This window comes from Podarcis cretensis, assembly GCF_951804945.1.
Source record: "Podarcis cretensis genome assembly, chromosome: 15".
Lineage (NCBI taxonomy): Eukaryota > Metazoa > Chordata > Lepidosauria > Squamata > Lacertidae > Podarcis > Podarcis cretensis.
In genome coordinates this window covers 6,356,495-6,373,749 of record NC_137185.1, presented here as the reverse complement: position 1 = coordinate 6,373,749, position 17,255 = coordinate 6,356,495, and the positions used below count along the sequence as shown (strand labels likewise).

The 17,255-nt window shown below is 48.9% G+C and overlaps 1 protein-coding gene across 2 annotated transcripts; it reads right to left on the bottom strand.

The window, feature by feature from the left end:
- Positions 1 to 921: 921 nt before the first annotated feature.
- MRM1 (mitochondrial rRNA methyltransferase 1) lies at positions 922 to 15,940 on the bottom strand. 2 transcript variants are annotated; one of them, XR_013833528.1, is made up of 7 exons: positions 15,880 to 15,940; positions 12,904 to 13,697; positions 12,380 to 12,473; positions 8,068 to 8,188; positions 3,011 to 3,130; positions 2,619 to 2,871; positions 922 to 1,333 (listed from the first exon to the last, which is right to left on the bottom strand). XR_013833528.1 is itself a non-coding variant. In XM_079955783.1 (6 exons), exons 2-6 carry the CDS (start codon positions 13,665 to 13,667, stop codon positions 2,825 to 2,827), a joined length of 1,146 nt encoding a protein of 381 aa, XP_079811909.1. In that variant the 5' UTR covers positions 13,668 to 13,697; positions 15,880 to 15,940; the 3' UTR covers positions 2,238 to 2,824. The 2 variants fall into 2 exon arrangements, 1 of the variants encoding a protein (XP_079811909.1); XM_079955783.1 differs by lacking the exon at positions 922 to 1,333 and having other exon boundaries at positions 2,238 to 2,871.
- Between the last annotated feature and the right edge of the window lie 1,315 nt (positions 15,941 to 17,255).

The following is a 17,255-nucleotide window of genomic DNA, read 5'->3' as shown; positions in this document are numbered from 1 at the left end:
TAAAGTAGTACAATCCCACTTTCAAAGTCTAGCACAATATAGGGCCTAACCTAAGTCCAGTGGTTTCAACTGGTCTGCTCCGAGCATGGCTTAACTCCGATACAACCCAGTCTTGTACAATGAGGCATTTTGTTGCTGCCATCTGTCGTTATTTTTTACCACAGAGTAGGCTTTTTAAAGCTTTTTAAAGAGACATCACCTTGCCAACAAAGGTCCGTATAGTAAAAGCTATGGTTTTCCCAGTAGTGTTGTATGGAAGTGAAAGCTGGACCATAAAGAAGGCTGATCGCCAAAGAATTGATGCTTTTGAATTATGGTGCTGAGGAGACTCTTGAGAGTCCCATGGACTGCAAGAAGATCAAACCTATCCATTCTGAAGGAAATCAGCCCTGAGTGCTCACTGGAAGGACAGATCCTGAAGCTGAGGCTCCAATACTTTGGCCACCTCATGAGAAGAGAAGACTCCCTGGAAAAGACCCTGATGTTGGGAAAGATGGAGGGCACAAGGAGAAAGGGACGACAGAGGACGAGATGGTTGGATGGTGTTCTCGAAGATACCAGCATGAGTTTGACCAAACTGCAGGAGGCAGTGGAGGACAGAAGTGCCTGGCATGCTCTGGTCCATGGGGTCACGAAGAGTCGGACACGACTAAATGACTAAACAACAACAACAACAGGCTTTTTTATAATAAAAAAAAGTTTCAGAGTTTGCTATACTTTCATGTTTATTTCCTACACCACTTTTTTTTGGGGGGGGGGTGTTCTTGAAATGCATTTAGAAATCTCTCAAATAATCATTAATAATATAAAATCGTTGCCCTCAAAATGGCATTCCATTTTTTTTATTTTAAAAAATTGGTTTCTCATGCAGAGAGATACAAAATACGCACACTCACAAATACGGAGAATCAGAGCTTGGTATCAAGGATAAAGAAATGGCTTTTATTCCCATTTCCTTCCAGCAAACAAGAAAGGATGAAATGATATCTTGCTATAAAACTGTTTTCTGCCCATAGTGAAGCAAACCGCAATCTGTATCTTTACCACCACCTAGTGGGAAGAATATACTTCCTCCTTCCTAAGAAACTGAAATTTCATACCAATTCCCGGGTTTTTATAATGCTGTATTATTACATTTCTTTTTATTTTTATTTTTAAAAAACCCAGGCTTCTGCAGAACAGGGAAAGCAAAGCAAATGGAACATTTCACTTGCCTTCTTTTAATAGTTTTGCTACAGGCCAAGATACACATGACTGAAATGGATCCTCGTTGCAAAGAACGGAATCTACCATGTTTTTCGCTCTATAAGACGCACCAGACCACAAGACGCACCTAGCTTTTGGAGGAGGAAAACAAGAAAAAAAATATTCTGAATCTCAGAAGCCAGAACAGCAAGAGGGATCGCTGCGCAGTGAAAGCAGCGATCCCTCTTGCTGTTCTGGCTTCTGGGATAGCTGCGCAGCCTGCATTCGCTCCATAAGACGCACACACATTTCCCCTTACAGTTGTGCCCTGCAAGACGAACGCCTCGCAAGACGGAAAACCCGCTAGACGAAAAGGTTTTCCGTTTTGGAGGCGCTTCGCAAAACGAATTTCCCTATGGGCTTGCTTCGCAAGACGAAAATGTCTTGCGAGTTCCTGCGGGGTTTTTTCCCTTTTTTCCCCCTTTTCCTAAGCCCTAAGCTGCTTATCAGCTGATCCGCTAAAAGCCACTAAACCGCTAATAGCGCTAATCCGCTAAGCTGTCAATGGGCTTGCTTCGCAAGACGAAAAAACCGCTATACGAAGAGCCTCACAGAACGGATTAATTTCGTCTTGCGAGGCACCACTGTACTTTTTAGGAGGGAAAACGTGAGTCTTATAGAGCAAAAAATACGGTAATTTTTCTGATACACCATACATAGGGAAGACTCCAGAGGCAAGGGAAAAGCTGGCCTAGGCAGACCACTAGCCAGACTCAGTAGGTCATCTTCCTATATCTGTAGTGTTCTCAGGATTTTGCACTGCACTCAATGGAGTCTTAACCCCTTGCTCAACCCCAGAACCCCTCCACCTTTGAGATTACAGAGGAGAGGAATCGAAAACCACCTTTGTCAGGCTAAGAGAGGCAGGTTGGATCATACGGGGTCGTTCCTCTGCCCAGCATGAGCTCACCTCCCACTGGCCAACGCACAAACAGATCAAAATACACCGGAGGTTTGGGCAGCCACTGTAACGTGTGGGGTTTTAGAGAAACCTGGTCTACCCACTGAGATACATGAGAGGTGTGTGATGCTTGGTCCAGTGGTGTACAAACTTTTTTCAAATAGGGCCAGATTTGATGAAGTGAAGGGCCGTGAGGGCCGACCAAAGGGCCGACCAAAGTTGTTGACCTTTTTTAGGATTGTACCCCAAAGTTGTTGAGCTCTTTTTTTTAGGGTTGAAGTTGTGCGTTTTTTAGGATTTTACCCCAGGAAATATACTGCTACAGGGGCCGGATTGGGCCCCCAAGACAGACTTTGGACATGCCTGGACTCTACACACTGAGATGCACTAGAGTTTAAAATCATCATCAGGACTAAAACTCTTGCAGAGCACATTCTCTCTCTCTCTCTCTCTCTAACACACACACACACACCTTCTGTCACGTAACAGCTGTGGATGCCTTGTGGCCCTGCTGCTCCACCAACCCTGTCTGGCAGAAGGGAGTAGAAGTGAGGACTGTGTTCCAATCCTGTCTTTCTGGCCCAGAATATTCCCGGATGCAGCTTCCCCTAATCCCAGAACTTCTGGGCGAGTTCCTCAAAGGCATAGTGTTTTTGTTTTGTTTTTCTTATAGAAGCATCACGGGTCTCTCTCTCTTTGGCTGCAGATCGAGTGCAAGAGGATTCCTGCGGAAGAATTTTATCAAAAGAAAAAGAACAACAAAAAAAGTGTTAGAAGAGTTTCAACAGTCGGCAAGATTTTACTTTCCTGCTCAGGAAGGAAGAAGCTTCAAGGAGAGATGAGTTCAAAGGTGGAATCGCTTACCAGCCGCAACAGACACATTTAAGGACTCAATCCCAGGCGGCAGCTCTCGCCCTGGGAAAATGGTCAACATCCTTTGGCACAAGCTTCTAGTCCCCGGAGAAAGGCCGTAACCTTCATTTCCTGCACACGGGCAAAACACAAAGCAATAAAAGGCCAGGATTTTAATTTCATGGTCTTGCCCTAAATGCTCGTGGAGCCTCTGAGGGACGCATACAAAAACCACACCCTTGGACATAAATAACGTCGTTTCCGTACCTTTAAGAAAGCATAGAGCTGGAGAAAGAAGTAGGAAGAGTGGCACTCTTTCCCACTTCCTCTTTCGGCTCTATGGCCATTTCAAGGCTCTGACTTTTACCCAGATCACTTGGGAAAATCAGTGTGTGTGTGTGTGTGTAAGATTCTCTCTTTCAAGGTGGGGGCTGACTCACAGGAGGGGAGGGGGAGAAATGAACCAGAGGAGCTGGGAGCCCAAAAGACTCGCTCAAAAAATCCAATTGAGCCTATGGGCTGAAAAAGTTGGCGACTCTTGCATTAAAGCTGCTTTTATTTCATTAGTGCAAGGATATGTTGTCGTTTAGCATTGGTGCCTTTTCTTTTTTAAAATATCTGAAAGCAAATCAGAACCAAAAAGATATTGAAATAAAAGAGAGAGGGCAGTATATAAACTGAATAAATAAATAAATGTTTGTTCTATGCCACAGCCCTTCAGATATTTGAAAAAGGGCTATCGTGCAAGCTGTGATTCCTGCATTCCAGGGGGTTGGACTAAATGACCCCTGGGGTTCCTTCCAACTCTACGATTCTGTGTTCTCCAGACAAAATGGATCATGGTTCCCTCATAGGTCCTCTTCCCCTAACATCACCATCTTCATCCCCTGAACCTGATCTCAACATGTCTGATTAACAGGCAATGAGTTTGGTTCAGTTGCCTTTTTCAACTCCCCACGGCTCTTTTTAATGTAGGGTGTGTTTGTATTTTAGATTATGGATTTTATCAGACAGGGCTTGTGTTTTCTTGTTAAAAAGACTGCTCACCCCTTGGGGCTGAAAGGCAGGGCAGAAACACCCAGGTTGAGGCTGAATTTGTTTCAGGAAGCTGTTGGTGATAATTAAGATTTGGTAATTGGAAAACAGCTGATGAGAAACTGCTTCTCTGGGCACTTGTCCCGAGACAAACGACCAATGGAGTTTGGTCGGAGTGCTGTGAGATCCTTTAAAATGATCCTAGGATTGCAGTTCAACATAACTCATACTCAGAACAGACCCATTGAAATGAATGGACAGCTTCTGAGTACAGCTTCTGGGGCCTAGATCCAGAGAACACAACTTTGCAAAGAATTTATATGGGTAGATCCAAACTTTGACCACCACAGAAGGCAAGGCAGCCGATTTGCAATTCTCTCAAATATTTTTTCAATTAATTTGTCCTGTTCCCCCCTGCCACAGCCACCCCAGATCATTTTTTCTTCCAATTCATTTATCCCCTAATTAATTCCCCAACAGATCCTCTTCTCCAGATCAGGTCAATTGCACTTATTTGTTACGTCCCCCAAATCCTCTCTATTAACATTAATCTTAAATTAATTTATTCTCCCTCCTCCCCCCATGACAATATCCTACACAAGATCACTCCCCTGTCCAATTTAATCTCCCTCAAATTGACCACCCACCCAGAAACACTTGAGATGCTTTTCTTAAAGATGTTTGGGGGGCCCATGATCCATGCCAATGTGCCAGAGCATGAGATAGCAACACCACCTCCATGATAAGGGACCCCTGACCATTAGGTCCAGTCGTGGCCGACTTTGGGGTTGCGGTGCTCATCTCGCTTTATTGGCCGAGGGAGCCGGCATACAGCTTCCGGGTCATGTGGCCAGCATGACTAAGCCGCTTTTGGCAAACCAGAGCAGCACACGGAAACGCCGTTTACCTTCCCGCTGGAGTGGTACCTATTTATCTACTTGTGCTTTCAAACTGCTAGGTTGGCAGGAGCAGGGACCGAGCAACAGGAGCTCACCCCGTCGTGGGGATTCAAACCGCCGACCTTCTGATCAGCAAGTCCTAGGCTCTGTGGTTTAACCGACAGCGCCACCCGTGTATATAATTACCCAGGACAGACATTAGGGACTTCTTCACACAGTTCAACTACGGAACTCCCTCCCACAGGAAGCAGGCATGGCCAACAACTTGGAGGGCTTTAAAAGAGGGTGGGACAAATTCATGGAGGAAAGGGTTATCGGTGGCTACTATCCACAATGGCTATGCACCGACTCAAGAGGCAGTATGTCTCTGAAAAACAGTCAAAGGGAATCCCAAGCAGGGACAGTTGGCTTCTAGTTTGCCTCTGTGAGATCAGTATGCTAGACTAGATCCGATTTATTTCCGCAGGGCCTTTGGCTTGGAATCAACTTGATCCCCTTCCCCTCTTTCTTTTTTCCTTTCTCCTTCTGTGATGGAACTCCTATTTGGGGACTTCCCTGGCTTTTTCCTGGCCCATGTAGGACCAGTCTGGATAGTTAGCCTTGGTGAAGACTTGATGTTTTCATCCCCAAAAAGGTTTTTGATTTGAAATGAGGCTGTATTTTAATGTTTCAATGTTGTATTTTAATCTTGTTTTTAAGTTGTATTTCAATCAATTGTTTTTATATCAGGAGTTAGCTGCCCTGAGCCCGGTCTTGGCTGGGAAGGGCAGGGTATAAATAAAAAAAAATATTATTATTATTATTATTATTTATTAGTTTTCTCTGCCGCCCTTCATCACAAGATCTCAGGGCGGTTGACAGGCAGATGGGCCTCCTCTGTCCCCATCCAACTGCCCCAAATTTTCAGATTCTCCTATCTTTCTCCTCGCGCTTCTGCAAACTGCAGGCCCCTTCCTCTCCCCCAAATCTCCCAGGCTCCCTGCCCTGTCCAATTTTCTCTTTTCTGCTAAGCGCTCAACAGAGAGTGGAAATCATCGCCGGCAAGAAGAGGCCGGCCCGCTCTCGGGAGCCCCTCCGCTCCGCCGAAAGAGATTCCGTTCCCTCGCAGGAACGAGCCGAGCCGTCCTTCAAAGTAACAGCCCCCGACTGTCACTGCACTCCCCGACTCGTTGTCCCGCCGCCCGTTGTGGAGATGGATTTCCCTGCAGCTCATCATTCCCGCCCCCGACTTGCCAGTATCTCTTTCCTCCCTGTAATCAAAAAGGTATCCGAGCCCCGGGAGCGACGCCGCGGCGTTCTGTCAGCTCCCCGGCTTCAATCAGCGTTTCGGTTAAAGATGAGCCTGGCAAGGAAAGGAAAGGGGACCGTTGGGGCGCCGCCGCCGCCTTTCCCACCGCAGAGGAATAACCCAAAGCATCTCTCATGCTCCCAGCCACGGGCAAACAGCCCCCGGCGCATAACTCAGGAGAGACTCCTTGGCGGTGGAAGGGGAAAAAGTCCATTTCTGTCCTGTAACACAGGGGAACCAGCGGCCCTCCCTGGGGGTTGCGATGGACCCTCCATGTTCGGATGCAGTCTCTCTTAAAAGCCAGGCGTTGAAGGTGAAGGACAGAGGGGAAGATTTCTTCCCTGTTCTCTTTCAGCTTTCCGAAAATCGATGGGCTGGCAGACGGTTGGTGCACAATATTTTGTGGTTTGGCACAGGTAATACTTTTGGTTTGGCACAGGTAAAGCCAGGGTGAAGGGGCGCATCTGTGAGACTCTAGAGGTTGTGCAACTACAACTCCCAGCATCCTCTGCTAGGCCAGCCAATGGCCAGGGACGATGAGAGTCCAGAAGGGTCTGGAGGGCTGTCTATGGTACGATATCCCACAATAACCCTTTGGCTGACTAATATTCTACAGCCTTTTAAATGGCATTTGTGGAAAATGGGGGCTATCATTTTGTTGTTTTTGTTTCAACTACAGTGGTACCTCAGGTTACAGATGCTTCAGGTTACAGACTCCGCTAACCCAGAAATAGTACCTTGGGTTAAGAACTTTGCTCCAGGATGAGAACAAAAATTGTGCAGCGGTGGTGTAGCGGCAGCAGGAGGCCCCATTAGCTAAAGTGGTACCTCAGCTTAAGAACAGTTTCAGGTTAAGAACAGACCTCCGGAACGAATTAAGTTCTTAACCCGAGGTACCACTGTACTTATTTGTGCTTTTACTTCGTATTTTATCTTGCGGACGGCCGTGAGATCTTGCGATAAAGGGTGGTTATATCAATCGAACAAATAAAAAATAAAAATAAAAACTGGAGCACACCCCAGACCCAAGTCCTTGCGGTCTCCTAGCTGCCTTCCTTCATTTGTCAGGGAAGTCGCAAGACCTCCAAGCTTCTCAGGAGGCAATGTGGTATCGTAGTAAATGTGGGGGGAGGCGAGTTCAAATCCTCTCCCAGTTACCCAGCTAACAGGGGCGGGGGGGTGGAATCTCTAACCAGTTTGTTGTTTCCTGGCCTAGTCTACCTCACAGGGCTGTTGCTCAGGGAAATAACCATAAGACACTAGCGGCCTTAGATTCCAAGTTGGCAAACCCTTCCCCACCCCCCCACCCCACACACCCAGTCTACACTGGCCGGCAGTCCCTCTCCAGGGTGTTCTGCCTGGAATCATTCCCAACCCTACTTGGGGATTGAACCTGGCACCTGTTCTGTCCCTGAGCTACGGCCAGCTTCTCTGCAAAAGTTTGGCCCTCCAAAATAACAACAACTTTATTATTTATACCCCACCCATCTGGCTGGGTTGCCCCAGCACAAATAAAAACATAATAAAACATGAAACATTAAAAACTTCCCAATACAGTGGTACCTTGGTACTCAAACGGCTTGGTTCCCAAACAAATCGGCTCCTGAACACCGCAAACCCGGAAGTAAGTGTTCCAGTTTGTGAATGTTTTTCAGAAGCCAGAAATCTGACGCGGAGGACAAGCGGCTTCCGGTTGGCTCTTCCGATTGCAAGAGCCAATAAGAAGCTGCGCTTTGGAAATCGAACATTTCAGAAGTCGAACGTCCTTCCGGAACAGATTGCATTCGACTTCCGAGGTACCATTGTACAGGGCTTCCTGAAAATGTAAGTGCCGCAGTGTTACATACCTAGCAGCAGTATGGTGGGTCCCTTCCAGCGGAAATCTAAGCAACTCACGGTGGGGACAGAATCCAAGTCCTTGGTGTGGGCAGCTGTTCCAAGGACTTCCCATCCTTGCTCTGATTTTGCCTTCCAGAAGATACGGGCGGTGAGATAGGAGCAAAAGAAAAGGGCAAACTTGAGGATTGCTTCGTATAAATTCCCACTTCCATGATATGGAGGAAGAAGATACTTCTGCGCTAGTTGCTGTTTGTTCACTGTTTAAATCAGAAACTCGAACTTTGTGGGTTCCCAGGAAGCACTACGTGTTAAGAACAATAAATGAAACCTCAACACAGAACCATCTGACAAACGATTCCCTGGTGCGAGGCGGCCCAACCTCCTTTGCAGCCAGGAATTCAAACCCAGAGGAAGTCCAAGTATCCCTTGATAGCTGGGAGTCTCTCTCCAGCCGCTGGAGCGCCAATGTGGAGCTGTGGTTAGAGTGCCAGGCAAGGGCCAAGGTTCAAATCCCAGTACGTTTCCCAGCACAATTGAAAGTGTTGGTGCTGACCTTGAATGCCCTAAATGGCCTCGGTCCTGTATACCTGAAGGAGCATCTCCACCTCCATCGTTCTGCCCGGACACTGAGGTCCAGCGCCGAGGGCCTTCTGGCGGTTCCCTCACTGCGAGGTTACAGGGAACCAGGCAGAGGGCCTTCTCAGTAGTGGCACCCGCCCTGTGGAACGCCCTCCCATCAGATGTCAAGGAAGCAAACAGCTATCTGACTTTTAGAAGACATCTGAAGGCAGCCCTGTTTGGGGAAGTTTTTAATGTTTGATGTTTTATTGTGTTTTTAATATTCTGTTGGAAGCTGCCCAGAGTGGCTGGGGAGGCCTGGCAGATGGGCGAGGTATAAGTAATAAATTAATTATTATTATTATTATTATTACTATTTTCAAATCCTCACTCGGCCATGAAGCTTGCAGGGACAGGCAGAACCAGTCACTGCTTCTCAGCCTAACCAACCTCACAGGGTTGTTGTGGGGACTAAGCAAGGAGGGGGAGAGCCACATACAGTGCTACCTTGGGTTACAGACATCTCAGGTTACAGACGCTTCAGGTTACAGACTCTGTTAACCCAGAAGTAGTACCTCAGGTTAAGAACTTTGCTTCAGGATGAGAATAGAAATCGTGCGGTGGCAGCAGGAGGCCCCCATTAGCTAAAGTGGTACCTCAGGTTAAGAACAGTTTCAGGTTAAGAACGGACCTCTGGAACGAATTAAGTTCTTCACCCAAGGTACCACTGTACTCCTCCTTGAGCTCCTTGGAGGGAATTAGGAAAGGCCCTCCCTCTAACTACTGTGAGAGGGGGGCAGAGGAACAGCTTAGCACAAGTGTTTCCGGACTACAACTCCTATCATCTCTAACCACTGGTCATGCTGGCTGTGGCTGATTGGAGATGGAATCTAATGACATCAAGAGGGAAGCAGGTTGTGCCCCTCCCGGACACAGACTTTGCCCTGATCCAGGAAAACAAGTTGCTATTGCATACATGCTCCCAGCTCATCCTTTCAACACAACCACCTACAAAATCCATTTTTAGAGGGGGGAGGGGAGAAAATCTGCCTCGTTTTCTGAAAAAACCTGCCATTTCCAGGCCGTAACGACGCTGGGATTTATGCCCGCTCTGCAGCAAAGGTGAAGCCGGCCAACGTGGACCCAATTAAACAGAGCGCCTCAACGGCCCAAATGTTCATAAATTGCACATTTATAGTAGAGGGAAGCGGTCCGCACAGATGTTTCAATTAAGTTGCAACACCTTCTTAATGGCCTCTTTATGGGGTCGTTCCAGAGCGGGGCGGCTGGCAGAGATCGGGGGGGGGGGGGGAGGCTCCCCAGATCCACAGGAAAGGGGCAGAGAAAAGGCGGCTGAAAAATTAGGCCATTTGCCTTTCATTGTCTGAAAGGCCAGCCAGCGTTAAATCGTCTCCCGGCCGACTCAATGCCCAACTGGTGGGAAGACGGGTCTTGGGCTTATGTCGTGTGTGTCCCGGAGCCCAGATACACCTGGAGGGTGCTCATTGGATAAATTCCATCCTTTCCCCAGCTTGTTAAGGTTACCAGATTTTTTTTCAATGAATCCGGGGACACTTGGACGTTGATGCCGCAGCGATGGCAGTGGCAGAGGGGCAGCAGCCACCTTGACCTCAACCGCCTTCCTCCAAGACTTCTATCTCCTTTCTCCATGAGCCTGGGCAGCCCCTGAGTTGTTAGTTCTTCTGTGGCGGTGGGGAAGCGGTGTGCAGTGGGTCAGGCATGGAAGGCAGAGAAGGAGGGCCGAGAGTGGTGGCGGCAGCGAGGCTCAGGCAGCGTGAGGTCTCCCTTCCCATCAGAGCAGCCCCAATCCCATTCCTACTTGCGTGCAAGCAGGAGGGAGCGGGGATCCGTCAGCCAGGAAGGTAGACTTCACACTGCCTTTCGGAGCAGCCCCATCCCAACTCCTACTTGCATGCAAGCAGGAGGGAGCGGGGATCTGTCAGGCAGAGCAATGTCTCCCTTGACATCGGAGCAGCCCCAATCCCATTCCTACTTGCGTGCAAGCAGGAGGGGGCGGGGATCCCTCAGCTGCAAAGGGAGGCTTCCTTTTGCCTAGCTGAAAGATCCCTGCCCCCTCCTGCTTGCACACAAGCTCTGATCGGCAGCATGAAGCCTCCCTTCACAGCTTAGTTGCTGGGGTCAGGGAAGGTGGAGGCAGCCCGGAAGCTGCATCTTAGAGCCCCTGCAACACCATCATATGGGGACTTCGGAGCAGCTCCTGAAGCCAGTCAGAGCCAACTGTTCTGGGCTGCTGAGACTGCCGCTGCTGCGTTTCACGGGGACATTAGATGAACTCCGGGGATGGAATTTGTCCGGGGACTTATTCGCAAATCCGGGGACTGCCCCCGGGAAACGGGGACGTCTGAAAACCCTATTGTAAACCCAGCTTTCAATCTTATGTGCACACCCCACTTCGTATGGACCTCAAGCTAGCCACCTAGCAAAATCCAACTTATTTTTAAAAGCTTGTACAACACTGCCACTGGGTGGCCGAACGGGGCACAGCAGCCATTCCAAGCAAGGCAGAAGAGACGCTGGAATGCATCAGAGCAAAAGGAACAGAGTGGAATAAGAGACCAGCTGTCTGCTACAGAGTCGGGCCATTTGTCTATCCAGGTCAATGCAGTATGCTCTGAACGGCAGCAACCCCCCAGGGATCCAGAAAGGGAGCCTTGCTCAGCCCTACCCAGAAACGCCAGGAATTGAATCTGGGATTGTCTGCATGCAAAGCACTGAGCTACGATCTTTCTAACTTGGAAACAAAGATTCTAGTCCCCTTGGTTCTGGATGAAAGGGGGTTTAAAAGAAGCCTTAAGCTGAGCCAAGCCATCGGTCCATCTAGCTCAGGGTTGTCAACTCTGACTGGCAGCAGCTCTCCAGGGTTTGAGGCCTTCCCCCAGCCCTACGTGGAATTGAACCCAGCACCTTTGGCATACAAAGCAGATGAGCTAGCGTCCTTCCCTGATGCTTTGCTTGCAAGCAATCTCACCGTGTGAATTTAAGAGGAGTGCTGCTGCTGAATCAGAGCAAAGGCGGTCAGAGCAGAGTCAGGGTAGCTCTCTGGAGATTGTTGGACACCAACTCCCATTAACCCCCACAGCACCGCTAATGCTCGGGGATTGTGGGAGCTGGAGTCCAGCAACATCTGGAGCGCTACAGGAGAGTCACTCCTGGGGTCTGAGTGTTGGACCTGAGAGACCAGGCCTCAAAGCCCCACCGATTCATGAAACTCCCCAAGTGACCCTTTCTCTGTCTCTGATCCTACCCTGCCTCACAGGGTTTTTGTGAGAATACATAGGGGAAGGAGAGAGAACGACGTTCACCCCTTTGAGCTCCTTGGAGGAAAGGCGAGATAAAAATGTAGAGGCAACTCCTCATGGACATGGGGGTTACATTCTGAGACACCGTGCATTTAAGCAAAATCACGTATGCTGGGAACACCATCGAAAAGGCCTGTAAACACCCTCTGGAAACCCTGGAAAAACCAAAAATCCACCAAACTCCACCACACGCGCTTTCTCCAAACTTCCTTGCTTAAAATCCAACTTCTCACAGGCCTCAAATAACAGTGCAAAGGCTCATGGGACTGCCAGACGCTATTTTTGCGCTGTTTTTGCCCCTCCTCACGCCACGTCCAGGTTTGCAACAATGAGTGCGGTTGTGCGTGCCTTGGGCGTACAGGAAGTTGCCTGTAACCATTAATTTAAAAGAAAAACAGGCAAAAGTTTGTGGGCGTGTTACCTTAAGAAGGCTCTGAAGATCATCTGTGTTATATACGTCCAGAACTTCCATGGCCCCCGAACTGGCTTTGCTGACCACAGGTGTCAGGGAACAGCTACAAAGAGAGAAGCCCGGGGTAGAGGCAAAAATTATTAAATGCTTCCCAGCAGATCTCCACAAGCTGGTTCTGTTAGCAACACCTGTCTCCGCAGGGGCAGAGAGAATGGAAAAACTGCATCTAACCCACAGCCTATGCTCAAGTTGGCCTGACGCAGGATTGCTCCAAAGTAAACCCCACCGAGGTCAATGGCACTTGCTCCTAAGGAACTGCAGGCAGGCAGGATGGCAGGGACTGAACCTTCTGCCCCCAAAGCAGATGCTTTATCACGGAGCTCTGGTTGTTCAGCTAAAAACAAATTAAGATTCTAGTCCTCATGTCAGCGCCGAATCAAACAGGCAGGTAAGGATCTGCCTCCCCGCATTCAGATGCTTTGCCCCTGAGCTACAGGCCCATCCCCAAAATAATTCACCTGGTGCTATTTTACCTGTTCCGTTGACTCATCACAATCCTGTCGACGCCCAGGAAGTGCGCAGACCGCAGGACGGCTCCCAGGTTCATGGGGTCCTGTATCCCCTCCAAAGCCAGCCAAAGGAGCTGTGACCCCACTCCCTCTGCCTCAGGGGGCGGTGCCTCCTGCCAGCCAATGGGGCGGAGGGGTGTGGCTTCCAGACACACGCCCTGATGGACACCGCCCTTGCAGAGGCCATCTAGAACCTTCTTTTGAACCACCTTTGCTGGAATCCCCCTGTCCTTGGCGCGCCGGGAGAATTCTTCCAGCGTAGGAGATGGAGTGCCCTTGCCAGCCTTGAGGAAGAGTTGGAAGAAGTTCCTCTTGGATCTGGCCAGAGCCAAGGAGCAGGGAGCAACCCCAAACAAGATCTCTGAGCCTTTGGTCCTTTCGACGGGGAGGGGTTTCTGCGGGGGGCTCCTCTTCCTCTCGGGGAAATCATCGTTCCTCAAGTTCTTCAGCTCCTCCCTGTCAGACGGCATGGTCTGCGCACGAAATTGCCGCCAGAACTCGTTCCGAAGGGCACGACCCTTCCAGGGTTTACGTGGCTGGGCCTCGCTCTGGTCCTTGGCTGTTTCGAGCCCATGATCAGGAGTCACTTGGCTGCTCACCCCACCAGGAAGCTCGCGTTCCCCCGCCTGAGGTTTTCTCCGCGTGGAGCGATGTCGGATGGTTCCAACGGCGCAGGGCAGTCTTGCGGCGTCCCAGAGGCCAGATTTAAAAGACAGGAGTAGTGCCATCTCTGACGTTCAATATGCCTTTCTCTCAACCTTAAAAGGGGGGTAGGAACCAAAATGCTAAATCAACATGGATTATGTGGTCTTTCTGGAAAATCCTGAAACAAAAACTTTTCCCAATATCTCCTGCCCAGAGTTTCCACTTTTAAATGGTGTGCTATATTATCATATATTTGAATCATGGGCATTTACATTTTAACAGCCTGATGACATAGTTTTGTTCTGTATTTTAAGGTAAAGGTAAAGGTACCCCTGCCCGTACGGGCCAGTCTTGACAGACTCTGGGGTTGTGCGCCCATCTCACTTAAGAGGCCAGGGGCCAGCGCTGTCCGGAGACACTTCCGAGTCACGTGGCCAGCGTGACATCGCTGCTCTGGCCAGAGCCAGAGCCAGAGCCAGAGCCGCACACGGAAACGCCGTTTACCTTCCCGCTGGTAAGCGGTCCCTATTTATCTACTTGCACCCGGAGGAGCTTTCGAACTGCTAGGTTGGCAGGCGGTTCTGTATTTTAGAACTGCGCAATTAGTTGTTATGTTTTGTAAGCCCTACCTGAGCATGCATAATAATTATAAAATAACAATTATAATAATAAATCCCCAAATCAACTTTGATCTGATATGCTCTAGGATTTTTCACTTGGCCTTGACTCCCCCACCCAGCAGTTCATGCAGGAATTTATTACTCATAAATCATCTACAGTTTACTAAGCAATTTCAGCTGAATTTTGGGGGAACCACTTGAAGCATCCGTTGTGTTGAGCTACTTCAATTGCTTTTGTTTTATGCACTCATTGCAAACAACTGAAAGTCTGTAAATTTTGATAATAAACCTGATTTGCAATGGGGGTTGAATAATTCCGATAGCAATGGTAGGAGCATCACTGAGTATTAGTAAAGCAGAGCATCTGCTTTCATGTAGAAGGCCCCATGTTCAGACCATGGCATCTCTGGGTACCATCTCAAACACCACAGTGAGTCAATGTAGGCAAGGCTGAATTAGACAAGCCAGTGGGTCTGACTCTGTACACAGCATCTTCCTATATTAAATCAGCCCTTAATTCAGAACCATGAGAACGTGTTTGGGCTAACCAGTGTGGTGTGATGGTTAGAGTGCTAGCCTCTAGAAGACCAGGGTTTGAATTCCCAGTCAGCCACTGAGTGACCTCACTGTCTCTCATCCTAACCTACCTCAAAAGGTTGTTGTGAGGATAAAAAGGGGAGCGGAAGAGCAGAGAAAGCCATGCACACACCACCTTGAGGTGGTGGCATAATAAATGGCAATCCATATCCAGCCTAGGTTTGCCTGAGCATCTTTTAAAAGCCACCCACGTCTGAAGGTCATCGCTGCACCCTGGATAACAGCAGTAAAGCCACAGCTGCATCCCAGTAGTGATGTATGGAAGTAAGAGCTGGACCATAAAGAAGGCCGATCGCCAAAGAATGGATGCTTTTGAATTATGGTGCTGGAGGAGACTCTTGAGAGTCCCATGGACTGCAAGAAGATCAAACCGATCCATTCTGAAGGAAATCAGCCCTGAGTGGTCATTGGAAGGACAGATCGTGAAGCTGAGGCTCCAATACTTTGGCCACCTCATGGGAAGAGAAGACTCCCTGGAAAAGACCCTGATGTTGGGAAAGATGGAGGGCACAAGGAGAAGGGAACGACAGAGGACGAGATGGTTGGACAGTGTTGTCGAAGCTACCAGCATGAGTTTGACTAAACTGCGGTAGGCAGTGGAAGACAGGAGTGCCTGGCGTGCTCTGGTCCATGGGGTCACGAAGAGTCGGACATGACTAAACGACTAAACAACAACAACAACAACAACAATCCAGCCTAGGTTTGCCTGAGCATCTTTTAAAAGCCACCCACGTCTGAAGGTCATCGCTGCAGCTAAAGCCTTGCAGAGATAGCACAGAATTAGCACCGCAGTAGTTAGCAGTAGTTGCCCCCTGGGACGAAGGCTCGAAAGGTTTGGATTTGGCAAATTCTGCTCCTCCTTCCCTCCCTGATTTTGCAAATAGAAAAGTTCAAGTTGCTAGTCCCTGTGGGCTGCGGAGCCAGTAACAAACTCAGCTGAAAACGGGGAGGGGGAGGGAGAGAGAGAGAGAGAGAGAGAGAGATCTGCAGCTCAGCCTCCCTGCCTAAGCTGCTCTCTATCCAAACTGCAGCAACCCCGTCCAGGATTGCATTCCCTCCTGGCAGCGCGCAAACCTACCTGGCCACCCACGTGGGCTGCCGCCTTCTCCGCCTGAAGAGGAAGTGGCCTCCAATCATAGAGGCCATGGGTGAGAGAGCGTCGTGCTTGTCCCGCAGCGCCACCTGCTGGCCAAGCCATTTAGCTGCGTCGAGGAGCGTAGAAAGATGCCTGGCTTGTGTAGAAGCAAGCCCCGGGTGTGTGTCAGCGTTGCCTACACTGACCGGCGGCAGCAGCAGATTGCTAGGGTTTCAGATAGGGGTCTTTCCCATCCCTACTTGCTGGATGCCAGGGATTGAACCTGGGGCTTTCTGCCTCCCTAGTTCGGAAGGGCGGGCTTGCGATTCCCCATCCATCTTTCATGTTTATCATTAAATTCGTATTTTTCTTTAAAAGAAGTACAGATCAGAAACACAGTTTTCCCCTTTGTTTTTATTTTACAATTCACAGTTAAAGAACATACTGATAGGTTAGAGCGTTTTCTGCATCACTGTCCAGGGATTTTTAAAAAACACACACCGAATTCTTCATTTATTTTTTATTTTTGCCATTGCAGTGCTAGAATCCCAGCTGTTCCATCCAGCTGATTCCAAATGAGCCCACCCTAAGGGAGATTTGAACAGGCGGCAGAAATATAGCCAAGAGTCTGGCTTAGGAAAACCCCTGTTCAGAAAATTTGCACCAAGGCAACTGGCAGCTTGAGGCAGCCCACGTAATAAACAGTACCTCTGCAAAACACATTGGAGTGTTTTGGAGAAAGGGTGGGGTGAAATGATCCTTGTGGTCCCTTCTAACTCTACAATTCTATGGTTCTAAATATGGTTGGTAATTCAAGGGGGAGAAGTGGTTCTGTGGAATTAAACAAGTCAAACAGAATCTGGAGCCTTAACAGGGTTTTTACTCCAAAGGAAGTCCTATTGTGCTCAGCAGGGTTTACTCCCTATTGTGTGCCTTTGGGATTAAAGCATCAGACAGAGGTGGGCAAAATGTAAGACGAGTTCTGCTAAATCAGATCAAAAGCCTGTCTTGCTGAACGTCCTGTTTCCGACACTGGTCAGCCAGATACTCCAAGCAGAGCCTGAAGGCAAACTCCTTCTCCTGTTGTTTGCCCCACAGCAACTGGCATTAAGAGGTAGACTACCTCTACACCTGGAGGCTCCATGAGTGTAGGTTGATCCTCTGCAAATGTTGCCTAAGTCATCTAAGTTGGTGGCCCCATCAGCCAGCTACCAGCTGCCCATCTCCATCACTGTTCTTTGAGATTAGCTGAATCAGGCAGCTGGAAGTCTCCTCTGTCTCATTGTACACTATTCCTCTCCTGGAATGCACAACCAGGCAGGGTTGTTGTGTTTTAAAAAGGTGGGTAGTTGCAATGAGGTGCCCTTGCACTACACACA

Bases quoted from the DNA above. Each gene is read 5' to 3' on its own strand.
- MRM1 (XM_079955783.1), bottom strand. From the start codon at position 13,667: ATGGCACTACTCCTGTCTTTTAAATCTGGCCTCTGGGACGCCGCAAGA. The intron at 3,131-8,067 runs GTATGTAACACT...GCCCGTGTGCAG, and splicing joins ACCCACCATACTGCTGCTAG to GAAATGAAGGTTACGGCCTT. The intron at 2,872-3,010 runs GTAAGCGATTCC...ATTCTTCCGCAG, and splicing joins AAATGTGTCTGTTGCGGCTG to GAATCCTCTTGCACTCGATC.